This window comes from Rhinatrema bivittatum, chromosome 14 (genome assembly GCF_901001135.1).
Source record: "Rhinatrema bivittatum chromosome 14, aRhiBiv1.1, whole genome shotgun sequence".
NCBI lineage: Eukaryota > Metazoa > Chordata > Amphibia > Gymnophiona > Rhinatrematidae > Rhinatrema > Rhinatrema bivittatum.
In genome coordinates, this window is record NC_042628.1 from 21,869,667 (window position 1) to 21,885,531 (window position 15,865).

The window sequence follows — 15,865 nt, forward strand, 5'->3', positions numbered from 1 at the left end:
GAACTTCAACTTTCACTGGCTCAGCTCAAAACTCTATGGACAAACCTTGACCCCCTTTGTAATGCAAATCTCTTTTTTACTGCTGCCAAAGGGCAAAAGACTTCTACAAATAGTTGGTTGAGTAAACAGAATTCATTTTAACTTACTGTTATCTCCACTTCTTCAATGCAGGTGTGAATGTGCAACACTGCATTATAACCTGGACAGATGATGGATTTGTGCTCAATAATCACTATCTGCAAGATAAGAGAAGCAGGTTTTAGAGGAGACCGGCTACATTTAGGAATGCCCTTTTCTGCCACACTACACTGTATACCTCACTCCCTTCAGGATAACTAGCTACTGAAAGACTGTTCAGAAGGACCTGCCTATCTCTTCTGTAGGACTCGGACTGTGTGCAGAGTCTCTGTGTTTGTGCTGAACCTTTCGTCTCCATAAGGATCTCATCTGGCTGTTCAAGGTCTGAATTAGGCACAGACTCATCTTAAAGCTCCATTACTAAAGCAGTATTTTCTAGTCATGGTACAATTAGCTTTGCCATCGGTAGAACAACAGTCATTACTGCATTATTTTAGGGCTGAATTTTTAAATAAAATAAAAAGCAAACAGAACACTGTCCATCATCAAGTGGAAGAAAAAAACACAAAACCCAATCACACCCCCAAGTAGTAGTTTCCACTCTTCCTTTCTCAGTTGTCACACATAAACCTGCAGCTGGGTAATCCAAGACATGATAACTACAAGAGGAGGAAGCAGGCAAGGTCTGCTAGTCAATTTTCCCATTTTAAGTTGAATTTGAACCATCTTTAAAAAAAAATAAATTTCCCAAACAGTACTGCTTTAGAGAAAGTAGTCTGGTTCTCCCTGTAATATGATCAGTATTCTGTAATTCATAGCAAAACTCAATTTTGTCCAAAGTTGTGACAGATTGTTTATTTGTGAGGCAGATAATTTTTGCCAGTGTTTAGTGCATTATACATATACTGTAAATTCAACTATATTTATCTTTTTATGACCTTAAGTGTTGTATCTCATCTTGAATCTCTATTAAAGTGAACTAAAATTAAATTGATACATTTGCATTTCTTTCATATTTCATTTACAATTTGTTGTACATTTATTTATTTAAAAATGTTTATATACCACCTTTACAATTCAAAAAGAATCAAAATGGTTTACAACATACATAACAATACATTAAATAAAAGAAAATAAAAATCATTAAAAAATCATAAAACAATAAAAACTATTTTTATCAAAATTGTATCAAAATTGTAATTTGATATGTTCTCAGAACTTACAAGATAGTTGCAGGGTTATAATGTCCCTTGACCCATACAGTCTAAATGCCTGCATAAGGAGTTTAAGGGATTTGCTCAAAGTCACAATGAACTGCAGAAGGAATCAAACCGGAATTTTCAGGCTCTTAGCTCAAGTTTAATGCCTGCTTTACAATGACATTCTATGCCAATAGCCTACTTATAAGAAGCATCACACACATCCAAACCATTTGTGGAACCTACTGCTGCTTGCCCATATATTTACCTGGGCATCAAATGTTCGCCCAGAATGACACAAGTTGTTTGGATCACAAAGTATGAATCCAGGAAGAATCTCCTCTTCTTCTATTCCTTTCAGTCTGATCTTGAGGTTTTCACCAGGGGATACAGCATCAGTTTCTACTTCATCTGACAGGAGCCCAAGGACTTCTACATTGTGCTTAAAGAACAAAATAAAAAAAACAAAACCACAGGAAAAAAACATTTAATACATTTGGCCTTCAGTTTTGTTTTTTGTTTTTTTTAAACATACAGAAGTAACTACCCTCAGACTTGATGTTTGTAAAATTAATTTGGACAGAAACAGCTGGTAGAGCAACTAACTGGAGCTTGATGATTACAATTATGTACAACTGCCTAAATCCTTTCAACACTTCTAAATGTTCTAGCTCAATCATTTAATAAAATGATTAAGATACAAGAATTTAAACCTCTCTCTTTAGTGGCTCATATATCAATTCACTGTAGCTTTTATGCCCTAGAATTTGTTGTAGTTCCTTTATCAAACCTGATATGTCCTCTAATGCTACAAAAGTTGTAATGCCAGTTTCATAGTAACTCATAAAACTAAGATTCCATAATAAAGAGACAAAGCTAATAAATAACAGTGTAATGTGAGCTTTGAGTTCTCACTCGAAAAGCTCAAACATTGCAGAGACAACAGATGATGCCAGAAAAAGACCGACTGACCCATCCAAGCTGCTTAGTTATTCCTTTCCACACTGTTAAGGATATATCCCAGCTGCTAGCCGTAGAACGTGACCACCTATAGAATATCACTCCTTATTCAAAACAGTTTGTCTTCTTGGGCAGACAGACAGACATGCAAAATCCCCCAATTAGTTTATCCCGGAAACCCTCCTATCCTCTCTCACATATAATCATAAAACTGTAATAATAAAAACAGCTACCAAAAATACTAGCATGGCTGATGCTTGAATATAAGACCTTCTAGGAACATAAGAAATGCAATGCTGGGTGGTCCATCGAGCCAATCATCCAATGGAACTATTCTCTACTGTTAAAAAGTTAACCACTTCCCCTCTTATCTCAGATTATATTTTTACTAACCCACACCTCTCCGATATTTCGCAATGTAAACTATTTTCGAGACTTGACATACACTACCATATTTACGCAGATAGCCAGTTTTTCCTCTCTCTACCAACACTCCTGTCTTTTACTTTTGGATTACTCAGCACTTCTAAATACTATTTATGCTGGCTCGCTCACAAAAAAACAACTAAATATTGATAAAACAAATTCTCATACTCTTAGCACGTAGTCACACACAGAATATCTTTCCATCACCTTTCTCATTTAAGATCAATGTATAACAATCAAACAGCAAGCTCGCAATCTAGGCATTTTAGATAGCACACTCCCTATGAAACCGCATATATAATATAGTCAAAAATCCATTTTTAAAATTTCACCTGTTAAATCTAAAACCAAGACTTCCGCTCAGTGCTACAGGCACTCATACTGAATGGATTAGACTACAGTAATGCTCTCTTCTTAGGTCTCCCAAGGGCACTGCAGATTATCCAAAACTCCGCAGCCTGTTTACTTACAGGTACCAGGATGCATCAACATATCACACTGTGAACTTGCAGATGCTGGATTAAAGCCAGAGAAAAATGAGAATATAAGGAACTGCAATCCAGGAAAGGTGGCCTGAAGACCTTTCACACACATTTATTCTGTCATCATTACACTGGCTCCCCCAGAGAATTCAGAATACAATACAAAATATTTTCAGTTGTTCATAAGTTAACTCTAAGTGATTCTATCCCATGGTTCAATTCCATACTAAGAGCCATACTAAGACCCCCTGACTACTTCTCTCCTCTCACAACCCCCCGTAAGGAATTTAGGTGTCCTACTCGACCCCTATCTGAACCTCAAAAACCACATCACATCGGTTATCAAGGGAGGTTTCTACAAACTCATGATCCTAAAAAAACTCAAGCCCCTTCTCCACACCCATGACCTCAAAACTGTCATACAAGCCACCTTAACAGCTAAGTTAGACTACTGCAACTCCCTGTATCTGGGCCTTCCCTCCTCCTCTATCAGACCCCTCCAGGTACTGCAAAATGCCACTGCAAGGATCATCAGCAATTCACGCAAATCAGATCATATTACCCCTATCCTCAAAAACCTTCACTGGCTCCCTATCCCCTACCGCATCTTGTTCAAAGCCATCACCATTACACACAAAGCCATTTACAACCACAACTCCTCCTGGCTTAATGAACCCCTCCAACCCACACAACCCTCACGCCCGACCAGAACAATTCATAAATGTACTCTCCTAGTTCCCTCTCTCAAGAAAGCCCGCCTCTCGACCACCAGGAATCGCGCCTTCTCCATTGCCGGCCCTAAGCTCTGGAATGACCTACCGCCCAACCTCCGTATGGAATCCTGCCCCTTCAAATTTAGAAAACAGTTAAAAACATGGCTCTTTCATCAAGCCTTCCCAGATTAACTTTCTCACCCCCACAGACCCCCGGTAACCCCCTCCCCACCCCCCTTGTATAATTGCATATGTGTATTCTCATTTAATCGTATAACTGCCTCCACCCTTTCGATTCCTGGCTCCATTTGTATATTATGTATATTATTTATAGTATATCTTGTGCTCCTTTGCATTTAATTAACATGTTACTGTTCCTATCGCCTTCTCCCCTTCCCTATCTTAGTTTGGGGTCTCCCCTCTGACCCCACGTTCTTAGTTTTCCCCCCACCCCACCCCCTGTTATTTGTATTTTCTACCTTTTGTTACAATGTAAACCGATATGATGTGTATTTTAATGTCGGTATAGAAAAGTTGTTAAATAAATAAATAAAAATAAGAGAATCTACATACCAAACCGTGTACTGCGCTCAGGATACAAGAATTTGCTAGACATACCATCAACTAAATTAGCAAAATTGGGCACAACTAGAGAAAGAGCATTCTCTGTGGCCGCACCTGAAAGGTGGAACTCCCTTCCAGAGCAGATCCAGCTGATTTCATGCAGTAAATGTTTTAAAAAGGCACTGAAGACATTTGTTTAGGCAAGCATTTGAAGTCATCTAAACTGATTCCTGCATATGTAACATCTTTATACTGATTTGTTTGACCTGTTAATTTTATGTTTTTATGTATGTTCCACTGTAAACTGCTATGAAACATAGGCGGTATGTGGTCTATACACAAGATTTAAAAATAAATAAATCATATCAACAACAGAGGCCAGTCCAAGTCACAAGTACTTGGCAGATCCCAAAAAGATCTATTTCCTGTTACTTGCACCCAGAGATAGCAGTAGGTTTCTTAGTCTTTCCTGGCTAATAATGTGTTATGGACTTTTCTTCCAGGAACTTGCCCAAACCTCTTTTAAACCCTACTATGCAAGTCATCTTGACCATGTCCTCTGGCAACAGATTCCACAGCTTGCTTAGGCATGGAGTGAAAAGTACTTTCTATGATCTGTTTTAAATCTGTTGATCATGGCCTTTCCAGACAACACCCACCACCACCAACGTGGTAAATGAGCAGCACATAGCCAGATAGACTGTTCTGTGCGCCTGCATTTCCACTAGGACTTCTAATGACTGTACTTGCAGCCTGTCACAGACCTCAGCAGCTAGTAAAATGTTATCACCGCAGCTTTATCTATCTACCAATACTAGCATGGCTGTTACCCAAACATCTGGCCTCTTCTCAGATTCCCTGCCAGCTAGACCTGACTACATGTGTGCCTGCATTTCTGTTAGGACTTCTGGTTATTCTTGAACTTGCAGCCTTCCAGACAGATCCAGCTGCTAATTAAATTCTATTATTATAGCCCATCAGCTAGACCAGCTGCATGGCTACCTGTGCTTCAACTAGAAATTCAAGTTATTACTGCACAATTAATTCTATCGGAGACTGTCAGACTGGCCCAGCTTTGGAGTTGTCGGTATTTCTGCTAGGGCTTCTAATATTTTATATTACCTATTTTGCCATTCATTCTGGAAGCCCTAACACTCATCCTTGAATTGTTTGAAGGCGGCACTTTAAACACAAAATACTAGGTTGTATTTCTACCCCTTTTGCTTTTGCAACTAAGGATCCCCGGTGCTTATCCCATGTCTTCTCAAAGTCTGTTACTATTTTAACCTCCACCACCTTCTCACGGGAGGATGTTTTATGCATCCACTACCTGCTTTTTGTATGCATCATGAAGTAAGGACATTAGTCCCTTGTCAATCCTTGAAAAGTACTGTGAATAAAACCCCATCACAGAAACACTCCTACCTTGTTTGGCATCATCACGAGCTGCTGCCCTTTGCAAATGGACCCAGATTCCAGCTTTCCCAGGACCACTGTGCCCATATCCTGTAAAAAAAAAAAAACAGCAACCAAAAATAATGGCAGATCTTGTCCTTTTCATTTGAAACATCTCAATGCAGTTACAGACTAGAAGAACATGGATCTACTCAATGCTACACAGAATTTTTCCAAGTATAGCTACTACTGTAACAGGCATTAAACAAGGAAATATGAACTGTTTCTGCAATGTTGATCTCGATTGGGATGTTGCAAATGCCAGGAATGTCATAAACCATATTTTGCATTAGCACCAATAGTAGAGGCTTTCAATGTTAAACAGTAAACTGAAGATATTAGCAGAGTTCTGAGGCACACTAACAAAAGATGCTCCAAGAATCAATAACACGATTTTGTTGATTAAGCCCTGTTCAATGACCAATACTTTGTTTAAAGCATAACAACAAAGAGGAACTTCAGTATGGTGCCACAAAATGTAGTCTATGAAGAGATGTGTTCTAAAATTCTCTTACTGCCCCTAGGAAATGAACTAAACAGCCTTCTAGTAAATAATCACCAGCTGTCTCAAATTCAATCAGAGCAGACAGAAATGCCCTATTATAGTCTTTTATAGATACAGATGTTTGGGCTTTATATTTCACAAACAGTTTAGTTTACAGAACAAAGTGGTTTCCAAGTATCACTTAATTCTCAGTGCATTCTGGCCTGCTATCTGCAGATGAAAGCAGCTAAGAAGACAAATGTTTCACTTCTGCTAAATTCATAGGACAATGCGTTTAAGCTGAAGTTCTTATTTTGCTAAAATAAAGAACTTAGTAATATACATAAAAAACTTATAGAATTATTTTAAATTGTGATGAAAAAAAGTGAGACATGCCAAGAAAAGTTACATGCAAAGGGTACTAAATATCATAATGGACATCTCCTCTTTCCCACCAAAGATCATAGACTAAACTCTCTCAAAATACTTTATCTAAAGACATGAGAAAACCAAACAGGTATATCCTAAAAGGAAAGTATATTATTATCATCAGTCAAGCCTTCAACAAGAATCTCTAAGCAGCCAGCCAAAGAGCAAGCTATACACGTGAGAAAATAAAGAAATTAAATCTGCTGGAAGTAAAACCATATTTATTTCTTCCATGAGTTCAGGCTCCCACCATGCTCAGTCTACTCCTGCCCCAGTGTTAATTCTCCCTGTGGTGGGAGTCTAATATAAAATCTTCTCATTGTTCAAGTCCAATATGCTGTTAATGGACATGTGGTAGATTATGTTGAAATGTTTTCACGTTACAACCATAAAATATATTTTTATTTATTGTCATTTACATTCTGCTGATCCAAAAGAGATCTCAGCAGAGTACAACATACTAAAACAATACATCAATACAATAACAAAGATAAAACAGTAACTAACAATCAGAAGCCATTATTAACAAAAGTAAGCAGAGTTAAGACAGTTTGTAGCTTCTTATGAAAGATAACTGTTTTCCTCTCGTAGAGCCTGTAGCAGAGTGTTCCAAATAAATGGTGCAGCTACAAAGAACTCCCTTAACATAAGATTTGCCAGGTCCATCAAGCCCAGAATCCTTTTTCCAACAGCAGCCAATCCAGGTCACAAGTACCTAGCAGGATGCCAAAAGGCTGACCGATTCCATGATGCTTATCCCAGGGATAAGTAATGGATATCCGCAACTCCACCTTTATTTAAATCCAGCTATACTGACAACTTTTACCACATCCTCCAGCAACAAATTCCAGAGTTCAATTTTGTGAGTAAAAAAGAAATAATTTTCTCCTATTTATCCTAAATGTATACTTCACTGCTTGTCCCTAGTCTTTGTACTTTTTTGAAAAAAGACTAAATAGATTTGCATTCACTCATTTCACTCCACTGTTAAATACAACTTTTTCAAAGATGGAATTGTTAGCAACCTTGCAGTCTCAGAACACAGAATCCAAGTTTTGCACCATACCTTGTATTTATCCACAATTGGCAGCCTTACAGGACCATCAGCAGATCTACTGAAGTTTGGCAAGTTATCCAGATATGGGATAAAAGGTAACCCACTAAGGGGAAAAAAAAGCTTCTCTTATCAACCTGTATGTGTTAAGTTTTCTTTAAAAACTACTATTGATATAGTAATGTCAACTAAACTGAATGCTCTTCTCCAATTTTACAACAAACATTTTCCAGTCTATATTTCAAAGAAATACACTTTCTAAAATGAATTAGTTTATAATGGCAGTATATATTTCTTAAAATGTTAGAATAGTGTTATAAAATCAATCCAGTTTCTTAATGAACTGATTTGCTTAGTGTTCAAAAACCCTGTCAAACACTTGAGATGATCCACATGAAGTTTGTGGTGATATATGGACAGAGAACAAAATTAAGACATACTGCATTGATATGAACCACTACAAATGGCACGCTGGTTCCCCAGCTCACTTGCAGAATACCTCACACAGTGATGTTCAAATACAGACCTGTACCAAGTACAGAATTCCACAGGCTCTTTAAGATTTGCCCCAGTCAGGCCTGAGCAGGGCATAAAGTGAATATCCTTTTTGGGGTTGAAGCCAACCTTCTTTAAAAATGGCACCAGCTTTTCTTTACATTCTTCATATCTATGCATACAACAAAAACAATTATGACCTGGTGGTTTTATCTGCTGAATTCAGTAAGTACTGTAAGAAACAGGAAAAATACAGAAGCACTTGAATGGATCCTTGAAAAGATGATAGTATATTATCACTGACAAATGTAAACAGCAGGGATAAATGCAGATTCTTTCCTCAGTCCAACAGAAATAGTTTAATGCTTCTGTCCCAATCACTTCCAAAATATAGCAAATACTCAAGGAAAGGAACTACAATTTTTAACTTAATATTTTAATTGACTATATTTTCTGAATAATGCATTTACATATTTTTTCCTAAGTAAAATGTTCAAATGGTATAACAAATTAGTCCAATGTAGCATCAAAAGATTTTCTGTTGCATGCATGAGGTCAAGCTGCATGATGAATGGATTTGTTTCCAGGTTATCAGTCATTATCACCAAACATTTTATATTGATTATGAAGTGTCTTTTTGGAATAATGGGACTTTGGGAACACATTATTTTTTGATTTTAACTGTACTTGCAACTTGGACAAAAGTCAAAATAGTTGGAGGATGAACACATTCACATGTGTTAAGCCAGACAAATCAGACATTCACATGTGTTAAGCCTCCAAATCAGTCTATAAATTAAGACCATCAGCTATTAAGTATTGTTCCATCAGGATGTAACACACATAGGTATCTGACTGATCAATGGGCACATGACCAACGATAAATTTAAACTTTCTTGCATCCAAACTAATCCTGACAATCTACAGATGAGAGTTAAATATATTATCCTATATTTCTATTCTGTAGTCAGTGAAACATTTCTGCACCTAATCTAACAGTACAAAATATCATAACCTACCTCTGGTATCCTCCTGGTCTTCTTGATTTTTTTTATTTTTATTTTTTTTATAAGGGGTGCATACTTGATACCAATGTAAGAGACAGTAACTGTGTTCTGTGTCAGTGGGCAAGTGTTTAGTCAACATTACAGGGACTTGGATTCAAACAGCAACGGAGGGCCCTGACTTTTACTGTCTGGGAAACTGATAAGCATGGGGGTAACCTGCATGGCGCAGCAAATACTACCATAAGCTTGCTGGGCAGACTGGATGGACCATTTGGTCCTTTTCTGCCGACGATTCTATGTTTCTATTACTAACTAGGCACTGCTTAGATCAGCCGTGAATATATTCATACTTTGTGAAATCTTTTATTAAATTTTACAAAATGTTCTCATGTTTGTTTTCATAAAACTGCCAGTCCTCTAAGGGAGCCTGAGGTTTTCCCAAGCAATACATATTTCATAAATATTTTTCAAATAAGAAAACATGTTAGAGAAACTATTTTTGAAATTACTTTATTCCCATATACTGGAGTGTCGCAAGATTTGAGAAGTTCAGTTATGGTCCCTCTTCTCAAGGGTGGTAGCAGAGAGGAGGCTGGAAACTACAGGCCAGTTAGCCTCTTCTCGGTGGTGGGAAAATTAATGGAGACTCTGCTGAAGGAAAGAATAGTGAACTATCTATAATCGGGTGGCTTGCTGGATCCAAGGCAGCATGGATTCACCAAGAAAAGCTCCTGTCAGACCAATTTTATTGATTTTGACAGGGTGACTAGAGAATTGGATCAAAGAAGAATACTCAATGTAATCTACATGGATTTCAAAGCTTTTGATACGGTCCCGTAAAAGACGCTTGTAAATAAAATGAGAAGCTTGGAAGTGAGTGCCAAGTTGGTGGCGTGGATTACAAACTGGTAAACTGATAGGAGACAGCATGTAAATGGAACCTACTCTGAAGAGAGAAGCATGCTATGCGGAGTGCCACAGGGATTGGTTTTGGGACTGGTTCTGTTCAATATCTTTGTGACATTGCAGAAAGACAAACTTTACCTTTTATTCTATTTGCGGATGATACTAAGATCTACAAGAGTGGACACACCTGGAGTAGAGAGAATGAAAAGTGATTTAAGAAAGCTTGTAGAGAAGTCGAAGATTTGGCAACTGGGATTCAATGCCAAGAAATGCAGAGTCATGCATTTGGGATGTGGTAATCCAAAAGAGCTGTATATGATGGTAAGTGAAACACTGATGTGCACGGACCAAGAGAGAGAACTTGGGGTGATAGTGTAACAATCTAAAAGCAGCAAAGCAATCTGGCAAGGCGATAGCTAAAGCCAGAAGAATGCTGGGCTGCAGAGAGAGAGGAATAACCAGTAAGGAAAAGGTGATAATGCCCTTGTACACGTTCTTGGTGAGGCCTCACCTGAAGTACTGTGTTCAGTTCTGGAGACTGTATCGCAAAAAGAATAGAAACAGGACGGAGGTGGTCCAGAGAAGGGCGACCAAAATGGTGTAGGGTCTGTATCGGAAGACATATGAAAAAAGGCTGAAGGATCTAAATATGTTTAATTCTGGAAGAGAGGAAGTGCAGAGGAGATAGGATACAGACCTTCAGATACTTAAAGTTTTAATGATGCACAAACTTCAAACCTTCTCCATCAGAAACGAAACAGTAGAAACTAGGGGTCACAAAATGAAATTCCAGGGGGGACGACTCAGAACCAACGTCAGGAAATATTTCTTCATAGAGAGGATGATGTATGTTTGGAATGCCCTTCTGGAGGAGGTGGTGATGAAGAAAACAGTCAACGAATTCAAAGGGGCATGGGATAAACATATGGATCTCTAAAGGCTAGACTAGAGGAAGGAAAAGAAGAAGAGGGTGCGTGGGGGTAACCTGCACAGTGCAGCAGTTCCTACCCTTAACAGAAGGCATAGGGATTACCATCCTCAAATCAATAGCCTTGAAACTTTTGACGCAACTGCAACATCGCTCCCTGCTTTGTTGGGGGGACGGGGGGACTGGATACAAATAACCAACCAACATGGGTCCTAACTTTCATGGTCTGAGGTACTGACATGCAGACATAAGAGAAAAAGCACAGGATAGCTTCTACAGCCAAGTCCCAAAGAAAACACCACCAAACAGCACTGCTGGATTCATCAAAAAGGCTCCTCACCCAGTAAATACGTTGCTAGCAGCAATTTATGGGTTTGACATTTGCTTGGTTTTGTCTGATTGTAAATATTATTAACCTTATCATAAGGCTTAGGGGTAACTGCACGGAGTGTAATTTATTACTCTTAAGAGAAATATGGGGGTATCCTACATGAAGCAGCAGATAATACCATAAGAAGCTTGCTGGGCAGACTGGATGGGCCATCTGGTCCTTTTCTACTGTCATTACTATGTACCCTGTACCCAGAGAGGTCAGTCAATCTGCGTCATCTTTTGCTGATAGGAGCATTAAAAATATGGGGCATCAACAGGTAAAAAGCAGAGGATGGCACATACCTGAACTTATCATCTAGGCCTTCTAAAGAAAATACCTGTCAGCACACCTTGTCATATATACTAATGCTTTGCTATGCTGTTGTATTTGCTGTCAAAAGGAAAATATCATTTGATGACCACAGCTCAGCAATCAATCACATGAGACATCTGCCAGTTATCAAGTGCATTCATGTTATTTGTTAAAGCTATAGACAGAGAAATAAAACCTTAAGGGTCACATTCATTACAAACCAGTGGCTGAACAGGGTGCTGTACGTGACCAGAAATCCAAATTGAATGACCTGAACAAACAATCAGACATTGCCTATGATATAAAGCCCCTAGCAAGTCATGCACTTAGACTTCAGTTGGATCAGTCATGTGAATTTAGAAAACCACCTTCCTGGTAAGACCACCTTACCTGTCATTACTCCAGTTTACGGTTGGATCATCCATTTTATTAACAAGAACTATTAAATGTTTTACACCTGCTGTTTTTGCCAGCATGGCATGTTCTCTTGTTTGACCTCCTTTTTCAAATCCAGTTTCAAACTCTCCTTTTCTTGCGGAGATAACCTAGTTCAAGAAAGTACATCACATCAAGTTTATACTTTACCAGCCTAAAAACACTTTTCTCTAAAGGTTATAATAAAGTAATAATGGAAAGAAGATACATTTTGCAAGACAATGTTTGCGAAACCTATCCAAGACCTGTCATTTCATGAATTTCTAAAAACTGGGGGTTATCAAAAGTACAGATTACAAATTTTGTGCAAGTGCTATTAAAATTCATTAGTCTACAACACAAGTCTTCAATCCAGGTGGCATAAAGGCTTTCCTTACCAGCACAGCCAGATCAGCTTGAGAAGCACCACCAATCATATTTGGAACGAAGCTCTTGTGCCCTGGGGCATCTAGAATAGTGAAGTGCTTCTTCTCTGTTTCAAAATAGGCACGGCCCACTTCTACTGTTTTACCTTTGTCGCGCTCTTCTTGGTTTGTGTCTAAGGCCCAAGATAAGTACCTGTAGGAAAACATTAAATATATTACTATTAAGAACATAAGAGATGCCTTTCTAGGTCAGACCAAGGGTCCATCAAACCCAGTACACTACTACAGTATGTTAGATATTTTATATACTATATTTAAATAACAGCAAATTACTATCTACAACATGCATACTCACTGGCCAAGCATTACAAATACTGTCACACCAATTCTACTGGCTATGCTCTCATCAAAACTGATCCAAGATAGGAGAAACTCAAATACATCAAGACTGGGTTTTTTGTTTTGGGTTTTTTTTAGTATTACTAGGCACTTATATGGTTGAATGAGATTGTTCTGCATTTATATTATGCATGTATAAAAAGATTATAGTGTATTACAAAAAAACCCATCTGCTATACACCTGCTAAACTACACGAACATTTTCCAATTACAATCTTAATAGATGCCATACCAAGTTTCTCTGTTCTTCTCTTTAGCTTCTCTTTCATATTTTTCAAGTGTTCTTTTGTCAACCATTCCTGTTAAGTACCTGGAAATAAATAATAGATAACCATCGTAGGTGTGTGCATATCACAGCTGGCAATTCATATATGAACACAATCCAAAAAGAGCACAGAACAGGCAGAGCCCAGCATTAACAGGATCTCCTTCCAAAATGCACAGGACAAGACTTGTCAACGATTTACCCCATAGGCACAGAACAGACAAATCAGGCCCATGTATCTAAATTGTATCACATACATTTCATAACTACTCCACCATGGGCTTGTCTCTGAGCAAGAGAAGTCCAGGAATAAAATAGTAATGAGTTTTTTTTTTAGGTTAGATGCAAACGGCATCAGGACAAGACTGCAACTTCCAGTGCAAATCATACTTGCACTTTTAAACAAGAAAATGATATATCTGTCCCACAGCTCAATTTCAAATGACTAGGCAACAATAACCTATATTTTAAGAACTGAGGACAAATATAACGAGTGTTGATAGCAAAGCTGATCCCTCTGCAGTATAGATGGCAAGTAGCAACATTCACCCGAATTAATGAGCCCTTCTACAGATCGCCTGAACTTCTGCAAGCAGCCATATTAGCTAGAGACACATTGCCTTGTACTGAATAGATTTAGTTCATCCCTATTGGCTAGTGTGTCAGAAATTATACCAATTACTGTACATCCTATTCCACTTGAGAATTTGGGATACCGTTCCAGAACTAGCTGCTTCCAAATCAGTGAAGGTGAGGAAAGGGAATTTAACAGTTTTTGTTTTGTTTTTTTTTGTTTTTTTTTTTTAACAGAGTCAGGGAGAGTATCACTGCTTGCTGTGTTTTCTTTTGAAATATTACACAATGGAAAATGGAGGGTCCATCTTTTCAGCAGTGATCCATCATCCTCTGAAGCAAAAAACTATAAAATCTCTACTACCCCTACTATAAAATAATCGGTTTACAAGGCAAAGGAAAAGAAACAGCAGAGCAGTAATAATACTAGACGTTTTCACTTTGTTTTAAAAGTATAAAAATATAAAATTCAATGATTACCATATTTTGTTTAAAATTTGGTTCTTACAATTATGGTCACTTTTCCCCCTAGATTAATAATTAGCAGAAAGCAGTAGAGGTGCTCTATCAACTGTTCCTAATCCAGAATACAACTTTAAAATTATTTTTAAAAGGTGGCATTTAAGATGTTTATTAAGTTCTGCTTATATTATGGAAATGTATAAACAGATATGAAACCACTCATGTCAATCTTTATAAAGAATATGAGTCTTAAGACTACTAGACCTACTACTTACTGTACATATAACTTAAGTGCTAAAAAAAGAGAAACCAGAGTTTAGCTATATGCAATGCTTGTTCTCCAAAAGATATCTTGACAATGGATGTAATATGAAATGGAAATTACTATCCTCAGTGAAGACTCGCTTTAATTTTTAGTCGAGCATTGTTTTATTATTTTGCCAAACATTACCTCTGTTATCAACCACATATACAAATAAAATCAAATAGCTTCTCAGACATGTACACTTTGAAAAGTTTACAGATATCAAATTCTCATTTTTAATATTCACTTACATTATCTGTCCTCCGATAGTTGATTTACCAGCATCTAACAAACATCAAAGTTCAGTTAGTTCATATAAAAATCAGCAAAATATGATATTTCAAACAAACACATAAAGCAAGTTTGCTTACCTATGAAAAGGATTCTCCTTAGACAGCAGGATGAATTAGACATCATCCAACAGTGCCAATATGGACCTCTCTCTCAGAGCTCAGTAAAACTTTACTGAGCACGTGCAGGAGATTCTGTGCATGTGTACATGAGCCCCTCAGGTTCTTCCAAAGCTTAAGCTTCAGCCAGGTAGTTTACTTTCCAGGGAAGCAGGTGGGTATTAAGTATGGCTAATTCACTCTGCTATCTACAGAGAACCCTGTTTACAGGTAAGCAAACTTGCTTTCTCCATCAACGAACAGGCATGAATTAGCTGTAATGCATTGGGAGTGCTCAATGGAGCACTTATTTAAAGACAGCCCAACCCCTTAAGTGGAGAGTGGCTTACTGGGAGAACAGGCTTTGCAGAACTGCTTGCCCAAAGTTACTGTAATCTTTGGACATGGCTATGCTGTCTAGTAAGTTGGTTGTTATTTCATACTTTGACCTACAAGTATGCTGTAGATCTGATATAATGCAGCTTGATATAACACGAAATTGCTTATAATGTGATCAAAGGTTGGCTCCCAAGTTTTTCAATGTGATATTTTATAATTGATGATAAAGTGCAGGTGTTTTGTACTTAGCAATAAAACCTTTATTTCCAGCATTCAAAAAGAGTGTATAGCATAAGATTCTCTCAACTTTCTTACTGCAGAAAAATATATAAACAATATAATGCGGACCAAATTTTTGGATGCCATTGCCCACATTATATCGGGTCTACAGTGCAGCTGCTTTGCAGATGTCTTCAATGGCAGTGGCTCTAAGATGAGTCACTTTAGTCACCATAGCTCTCACTTGATG

At 37.8% G+C, this 15,865-nt stretch overlaps 1 protein-coding gene across 4 annotated transcripts in view; it reads right to left on the minus strand.

Annotated features, from left to right (window-relative positions):
• The window catches only part of GSPT1 (G1 to S phase transition 1), a 63,922-nt gene that overhangs the window by 7,608 nt on the left and 40,449 nt on the right, over positions 1-15,865 (minus strand). For all 4 annotated transcript variants that reach the window (XM_029576397.1, XM_029576396.1, XM_029576395.1 and 1 more), the window contains 9 exons: positions 14,920-14,953; positions 13,297-13,374; positions 12,678-12,858; positions 12,256-12,410; positions 8,371-8,511; positions 7,857-7,950; positions 5,848-5,928; positions 1,546-1,719; positions 147-236 (listed from right to left, as the gene is read on the minus strand). In XM_029576397.1, the coding sequence (XP_029432257.1) occupies positions 147-236; positions 1,546-1,719; positions 5,848-5,928; positions 7,857-7,950; positions 8,371-8,511; positions 12,256-12,410; positions 12,678-12,858; positions 13,297-13,374; positions 14,920-14,953 (1,028 nt within the window). The remainder of the gene's footprint in view (positions 1-146; positions 237-1,545; positions 1,720-5,847; positions 5,929-7,856; positions 7,951-8,370; positions 8,512-12,255; positions 12,411-12,677; positions 12,859-13,296; positions 13,375-14,919; positions 14,954-15,865) is intronic.